Consider the following 8,908-nt stretch of genomic DNA (forward strand, 5'->3'; position numbering starts at 1 on the left):
TTCTCTGCTGGCAACCCCTAGTATCATTTTCCCTTGAGCTATTATTTACTTGCATTTTCAAACAGTTTTATTGAAGCCACTTTAAGTTGATAGGTTAACTTGCAAATAATTACCATTTTTGCTATCGAATATTCTTTTCAGGAATGTGATACACCTTTTGTCTTAGTTTCCTAGAGCTGCCATAATGAAGTAGAGGCTAGAAATACACAATCAAGGTGTAAGTAGAGCAATGTTCCTTCTGAAACCTACAGGAGAAGATTCTGTGTATCTTTCAGCTTCTGGTATCCCCAGACATTCTTTGGTTTGTGGTAACATAACTCCAATTTGTGTCTTTATCTTCACATAGTGTTCTCCCTGTGTTCTGTCTCTTCATGTGGCATTCTTTTTATAAGAACACCAGTCATATTAGATTAGGGGCTTACCTTATTCCAGTACGACCTCATCTTAACTAACTACATCTGCAATGACCTTATTTTCAAATAACTTCATGTTCTGAGGTACTGGGGGTTAGGGCTTAAACATATATTTTAAAGGGGGAACACACAATTCAACCTATAACACTTTCATTTGTTCAAATCTGTGTGTGCATTTTAAAGTTTTCTTATAATTTTTAGACATTTCTTATTAAATTTATTCCCAGATTTTTCATATTTTTGTTGTCATTGTAAGTGTAGTCTTTTGCTATATTTTCTAAATAGTTGTTTGTATATATGAAGGTTACTGAAAGTGAATATTAATTTACTATATATAGTGAATTTAATTTTTTACTTTTTATAATTTTTCAGGTGGATCAATTTTGCAAGTTAACAGTTTTAGTATTGACAAATAATGTTAACTTTACCTTTCCTTTCCAAGTTTTTATACCTCATTTCTTTCTCTTATTTAATACACTACCCTGTACTGTAATAATAGTTGTGATAGTACTTATCTTTTTCTTATTCCTGACTTTAATGTGAATGCTTTGGGATTTTTCCCATTAAGAACAGTGCCAGGATTTAAGTTATACTGTGCTTTTTCTCAAGTTAAATAAGTGTCTGTTCCCATTTTATAAAGTGATTTTTATGGAAAATAGGTGCTGAATTTTATTATCTTTTTAATATCTTTGGAATGATTACTTGATTTTTCACTTTTGACCTATTAATGTATTTACTTATAGTAATAGATTTCCTAATATTGAAACATACTTATATTCCTGGAAAAAACAACATATATATGTCTTATATTTAATGTGCTTTTGGGTCACTTTTTTTTTCTTCTGGGTCATTTTGATATGTAGAGTTTTTGCATTGATATTCAAAAATGAAATTGGTGTATAGTTTGCTTTTTTGGTTGTCATCTTTATCAGGTGTTGATGTTAATATTATGTTTGTCTCACACATAAAAAAATGGGAATTCTTTTTTCTTTCATAATATTTTGTACAGCATGACAGCTGTCCCTTAGGTGTTTGTTTAAATTCCCATGATAATATCTCTGGGCCTTTTTGTTTTGTTTTGGGGTATTTCTTTTCATATTTTTCTGTTTATTTTGTGGAAATTGGTATTTGTTTTCTCCATCTTATAGAGTCAGTTTTGGTAATTTATATTTTCCAGAAAATTATGTCAAAAAGTTTATAAAAGTTTATTTAAATGGAGTTCTGTGAAGTACTTTTATGATTTTTTAGCTTCCTGTTTTTTGTCTTTTTCTCTATCGCTATTTCTTCTTACTTTATTTGTACATTCTGAATTCTCCCTCTTATTTATCCAACAGTTTACCTTTTTTCTTTCAGATCCCATTTAAAAGCAGTCAAAGCTATTTATATTCATAAATATCTGTCTCTACTCATATTTCCTTTCCTGGAATTTCCTAAAGCTTAGGAAATAGGAGATATATGTACCTGGAATTTGCTTAATAAGACACTAGGCCATAAGCTAAGAACCAATCCCATACTAGTATATTAAAAAAATTTTTTTTGATATAATATTGGAAAAATTTACAAGTGATATTTATTTGCAATTTGTTTTAGGAGAAATATGGGGGATGGATGAGCATCAGAAAATCCAGGACAGACTTTTGACACAACTTGAAGATAAATTCACAAAAACACTGACTGAAGAAAAAGTGAATGAATGTCATAAGAAATTTGCAAATGCATTTTCTCCAAGCTCAGACTTTTTTCCTTCCAGTCACAATCTCTACAAGTACGACTTATTTGGAAAGTGTTTAGAACATAATAATTTCAACTATTATAATAATGAGAGAATCCTTGTAAGAAAAGAACATTGTGAATATAATGGACCTATGAAATCATTTGGCAATAGCTTATCCCATCTTGTAGTAACCCCCTTTAAGTGTAATCATTGTGGAAAAGGTTTTGATCAAACTTTGGACCTCATAAGACACCTGAGAATTCATACTGGAGAGAAACCCTATGAATGTAAAAAATGTAGGAAAGCCTTCAGCCAAAAGGAAAAACTCATTAAACATCATCAAATCCACAGTAGGGAGCAGTCTTATGAATGTAATGAATGTGGAAAAGCTTTCATTAAAATGTCAAATCTCATTAGACATCAAAGAATCCATACTGGAGAGAAACCCTATGCATGTAAGGAGTGTGGTAAATCCTTCAGCCAGAAATCAAATCTCATTGATCATGAAAAAATTCATACTGGAGAGAAACCTTATGAATGTAATGAGTGTGGAAAAGCATTCAGCCAGAAGCAAAGCCTCATTGCACATCAGAAGGTTCATACTGGGGAGAAACCTTATGCATGTAATGAATGTGGTAAAGCCTTCCCTCGAATAGCATCTCTTGCTCTTCATATGAGAAGTCATACAGGAGAGAAACCTTATAAATGCGATAAATGTGGAAAAGCCTTCTCTCAGTTTTCCATGCTTATTATACATGTGAGAATTCATACAGGTGAGAAACCTTATGAATGTAATGAATGTGGAAAATCCTTCTCTCAAAGCTCAGCCCTTACTGTACATATGAGAAGTCATACTGGTGAGAAACCTTATGAATGTAAGGAATGTAGAAAAGCCTTCAGCCACAAAAAGAACTTCATTACACACCAGAAGATTCATACTAGAGAGAAACCTTATGAATGTAATGAATGTGGGAAAGCTTTCATTCAGATGTCAAATCTTGTTAGACACCAGAGAATTCATACTGGAGAAAAACCCTATATATGTAAGGAATGTGGCAAAGCCTTTAGCCAGAAATCAAATCTCATTGCTCATGAAAAAATTCATTCTGGAGAGAAACCCTATGAATGTAATGAATGTGGTAAAGCCTTCAGCCAAAAGCAAAACTTTATTACACATCAGAAAGTTCACACTGGAGAGAAACCTTATGATTGTAATGAATGTGGTAAAGCCTTCTCTCAAATTGCTTCCCTTACTCTTCATCTGAGAAGTCACACAGGGGAAAAGCCTTATGAATGTGATAAATGTGGGAAAGCTTTCTCTCAGTGCTCATTGCTTAATTTACATATGAGAAGTCATACAGGTGAGAAACCATATGTATGTAATGAATGTGGAAAAGCTTTCTCTCAAAGAACTTCCCTTATTGTACATATGAGAGGTCATACAGGTGAGAAACCTTATGAATGTAATAAATGTGGAAAAGCTTTCTCCCAAAGTTCCTCCCTTACTATACATATACGAGGTCATACAGGTGAGAAACCCTTTGACTGTAGTAAATGTGGAAAAGCCTTTTCTCAAATCTCATCTCTTACACTTCATATGAGAAAACATACAGGTGAGAAGCCTTATCATTGTAATGAGTGTGGTAAGGCTTTCAGCCAAAAGTCACACCTTGTTAGACACCAGAGAATTCATACTCATTAGGAATCAAAACTGTGAATCTTGTGAATATGGAAAAGCCTTTGGAAGGAATTAGCACCTCCTTGCACAGTACATTATCGGATCTAGAGCAGAAAACTGTGAATGTGGGAAAGCCGTTTGAAGAAGTCACATTTGTGACACAGTTCTTACCAAGGTGACAAATTGTGTAATGAGAAAGCTGATTGTCAAAAATCTTCAGCAGATATCTTATCTAATGATAATATTTATCCAGCATTATCTTTAAAACCTGAAATAAGATATTTTCATCAGCATGCCAGCATGATACTTGAGCTCCTAGCCAATCTCTTAACCAAGAAAAAGAAGATTGGAGAAAAAAAAAAAAAACCTCTTAAAATAACCTCTCATAGTAGAATAGTTAATTAGAAAATAGCTTGATATAAAATACCTGAGAATAAACAATAATGAATTACAAGACATATATAAAGTTATAAAACATTTTGAAGGTCACAAAAGCTCACATTTGAAATTCTGAGAAAAATAACATGTTCTGAAAAGACTTGACATGGTAAAAAAAATATAAGTTGTCTCACAAATCACTAAGTTTAAAGTACTTCCACTCAAAGTTTTTACCAGTTAGTTATATTTTAAGAATTTCATGAACTGATTCAATATTTTATATGGGAATGTAAAGGGCCACAAATAGCTGAAACAAACATGAAAAACAAAAGAGAAGATAGACTACTAGATATCATTGCATATTTATTCAAAGCTCATAGCATTTAAACAGTGTGTTCTTTATGAGGAAATAAATCAGTGGAAACAAATTGAAGACTGGAGGAAAGACATGGGAATTTTGTGTATTATAGTGCTGTTGAAATCATTGGAAAAAGGATGGCCTATTCAATAAATGGAAGATTCATATGAACAAAAAATGTTAGTTCTTTATACCATATACAAAAATAAAACCCAGATTGAAGACTAGAATATAAAAAGCAAAATTCTATATAATGAAAAAATAGACTATATTTATTACTTTAGAGTAACAGGATTTCTTTAAAAACACATAAATATGGAACATTCAATTCTATTTTGGTGTATTGGCTTCAGAGGCACCCACATATATGCACAGAGATGCATGTGTTCATGCATCTCTTTATGTTCACTGCATCATGGTTTGTATTACTCTAAATTGAAAAGAACATAATTTCCATTAGTAGAGGAATAGATTGATACAATGTGATTATTTGTATGATAGAACACTATTTAAAGATACAAATTTGATATATCATTACATGGATAGATTACATAATATTGACAGAAAAAAGCAAAATGTACAATGAAACATAACATTTCTATAAATTTAATAAAACAATGCAAAGAACAGTACTGTGTATTGATCATGGATACATATATGACATTGATTGCCTTTTAGGAAGTGAAGGCACTTGTTATATTTATCTGTAATATTTCTTTAATAAAAGAATGAAAGCAAATATGACAGTAGTAACAAATCTGGTTGTCAAAATTATGTTGTAGGTTTTGCTTTTTTATTCTTTCTTGCCTGTCTTTATTTTCTTGTTTCTCTAAAATAAGAATCAAATGGATAGGGACTTCCCTGGTGGTGCAGTGGCTAAGAATCTGCCTGCCAATGCAGGGGACACGGGGTCGATCCCTGATCTGGGATGATCCCACATGCCATGGAGCAACTAAGCCTGTGTGCCACAACTACTGAAGCCCATGTACCTAGAGCCTGTGCTCCGCAACAAGAGAAGCCACCTCAACGAGAAGCCCACGCACCGCAACAAAAAGTAGCCCCTGCTCGCCACAACTAGAGAAAGCCCACATGCAGCAACGAAGACCCAACACAGCCAAAAAAATTATTTTTTTAAAAATCAAATGGATAGAGAAAACCTGGACCTATAGAAACAATTTTAAAATGGATTCTTATCTTTGATCAGATACTAACATTTATAGAAAATATCTTTAATAATACATAAACCAAACTGAATTAAGATAATATTTTGCTTACCCTCTCATAATGTTAATTAGGATACACACATCAGAAGTATAAAATAGCCTTTGTTTGAGACCAATTTTTAAATTTTTCATTTTTAAACACAAGTTCTTCCCTATTTGAAAGCAGTGAAGAAACAAAAGAAATACTCAGTTGTTGGGGTAACTGACTCTCCATTTGGAACAAAAAGTCATCTGCATTTGGGTTGGTTCAAATTGAGGGATAAAGACCATTCATGCATACTGTAAAATGTTAATGTAAAATATCAAGCCAAGAATAGTTACCTGTATCAGAGCAGAAGCAGTTTCAATGTATTTCAACGACTCTTTCTTTGGTTTCTAGATCCTTACATGGGAATTCAAATGCTGGTGATTTTTATGTGTCAGGTAAGAGCTCAGTGGATGTGAAAGTTCACTTCTTCCTATACCACAGCTGTTTTATATTCAGGCCTTTCAAATATTTATAGAACTCAAATTTCCTTTTCTGTGAATAGCCCATTCATGTATTTTGTCTATTTTTTCTACTGGGACTTTCAAAAAATGTTTTTATTTAGAAATAATTATAGATTTATAGAAGTTGAAGAAATAATAACCTAGACTACTCTGTGTACTCTATATCCACTTTCCCCTAATGGTAATGTTTTATGTAATTATAGTTATATATCATATTTGACACTAGTGTGATTCACAGGCCTTATCAGATTTCACTGATTTTACATGCACTTCTGTATGTGTATCTCTAGTTCTATACCATTTTATCTAGTGTAAATTTTTGTAACTACCACCACAATCAAGATATAGAACTTGAAACACCACAAAGATCCCTTGTTCTATCCCTTTGTAGTCACAACCATCCTTCTTTCCTCCCCCTGTTCCCCACTCCTAATCCCTGCCAACCACTAATCTATTCTCCATAATTTCTTCATATAGGAGTGCTCTATAAATGTAATCACTATATAACCTTCTAAGATTGGCTTTTTTCACTCAACATAATTCTCCTGAGATCAATTCCACTTGTTGCAGGTACAATAATTTGTTCTTTTTTGGGCAATTTCTGAGTAGTTTTTTATGGTATCGATATACTATGGTTTCTCTAAACATTCAGCCATTGAAAGACATTTGAATTGTTTCCAATTTGGGGTTATTACAAATCTGCTGTGAATATTCTCTGCCACTTTGTTCTGTTGTTTTGTTCCTCTGTTTCACTTTTCATGTCTTACTGTGGGTTATTTGAGCATTTTTTTAGAATTCTACTTTGACTTATCTATAGAGTTCTTAAGTACATTTCTTTGTATAATTTTTTAGTAGCTGCCCTAGGTATTACATTATACATATGTAACTCACCACAGTCTACTTTTGTTAACATTGAGCCAGTTCAAAACCTTATCTCAACTGAGCTCCTTTAATTTACCCCCACTTTATTGCATAGTTATCTTAAATATTTCCTCTATATACTTTAAGAACTACATGAGATAATGTAGCCATTTTTGATTCAACCATCTAACATAATTTTGGAAACTCAACGGGAGAAAGATAATCTATTAAATGTACCCATATTTTTACTTTATGTTCTTTCCTCACTCCTGATGTTCCACATTTCCTTCATTTCTCTTCTGCTTGAAGAACTTCCTTAGAATAGATCTCCTGACAGATTCTTAGTTTTCCTTCATCTGAGCATGTCTTCATTTCACCTTTATTCATGAAGAATATTTTTTGCTGGTATAGAGTTCTGGATTGACAGTTCTTTCAGCACTTGAAAAATGTGCTACTTCCTTCTGGCCGTCATGTTTTCTGATCAGAAATCTGTCATTTAAATCATTGTTCCTCTGCAAGTAATGTATCATTACTCATGCTACTTTCATTTTTTTTCTCGTTTTTAGTTTTCTGAATTTTTATTATAATGTGTCTTGGCATGGATTTCTTTGGGTTTATCCTGTTTGGGGTTTGCTTAGTTTCTTGAATCTGTAGGCTTATGTTTATTGCCAAAATTGAGGAATTTTCTGCCATTTCTTTGAATGCCTTTTCAGCCTGACTTTCCCCTTTCCTTCTAGGATTCAGCATATTTTCCCTCTCTGTTGTTCATATTGGGTAATTTCTCTTGTTCTATAAGTTCATTGATAATTTCCTCTCTCCCCTCCATTCTGTTCTTGAGCACATCCATTGAGTCTTTTACTTTGGCTACTGTATCTTTTAGTTAAAAATATTCCATTTTGGGGACTTCCCTGGTGGTGCAGTGGTTAAGAATCCACCTGCCAATGCAGGGGACACAAGTTCAATCCCTGGTCCAGGAAGATCCCACATGCCACAGAACAACTAAGCCTGTGCACCACAACTACTGAGCCTGCACTCTAGAGCCCACGAGCCACAACTACTGAGCCCATGTGCACCACAACTACTGAAGCCCGTGTGCCCTACAGCCCATGCACCACAAAAAGCCACCACAATGAGAAGCTTACGCACCACAATGAAGAGTAGCCCCTGCTCGCCGCAACTAGAGAAAGCCCGAGCACAGCAACAAAGACCCAACAGAGCCCCCCCCAAAAAAAATCCATTTTGTTTTTTATATTCTCCCTTTGCTAAGATTTTCTATTTTTTATTTGTTTCAAGTGTGTACATAATTTGTTCATTGAAGCATTTCTATGATTGCTGTTTTAAATTTCTAGTCAGATTAAATTATCTTGGTGTTGATGTCTCTTGATTGTCTTATCATTCAGTTTGAGATTTTCCTGTTTTTTGATACAATTAATGATCTTCAGTTCTATTCTGGACATTTTGGGTGTTGTGTTGTTAGACTCTAGATCCTTCCTTTATGCAGGCAGTTACTCTATTTAGGTGTAGCTTAGAAGTCCAGGTTGGGGTAGGTGTTCAGCACCCTACTAGGCCCCACAGTCTCCACCCCAGCAAAAATGGAACACGGCCATCTGCCTCCTTTTCAGTGGATGGGGGTGGAAGTTAAGCTCTCCATTCAGCCCAGCTAGAACAGATGGGGAAGATGAAAGTGGGGAAAGGGTGTTGGCTAGCATCACCTTTTTTGCTAGAGTTTAAGTGGGGATGAAAGTTCAGCTCCCTATTGGGCCCTGATAAAACTGAGGAGGGTGAGAAGCTGAT

At 34.0% G+C, this 8,908-nt stretch overlaps 1 protein-coding gene across 1 annotated transcript in view; it reads left to right on the forward strand.

Annotated features, from left to right (window-relative positions):
• LOC309837327 (uncharacterized protein) overlaps positions 1-3,984 on the forward strand; it is a gene marked incomplete at its 3' end in the record, with an annotated part of 59,202 nt that extends 55,218 nt beyond the window's left edge. Inside the window, exons 6-7 of the mRNA XM_082677799.1 lie at positions 2,004-3,488; positions 3,830-3,984. Coding sequence (XP_082533925.1) covers positions 2,004-3,488; positions 3,830-3,984 — 1,640 coding nt within the window. The remainder of the gene's footprint in view (positions 1-2,003; positions 3,489-3,829) is intronic.
• Positions 3,985-8,908: the final 4,924 nt, after the last annotated feature.

This window comes from Grampus griseus (genome assembly GCF_964374135.1).
Source record: "Grampus griseus genome assembly, chromosome: 19".
Classification (NCBI taxonomy): Eukaryota; Metazoa; Chordata; class Mammalia; order Artiodactyla; family Delphinidae; genus Grampus; species Grampus griseus.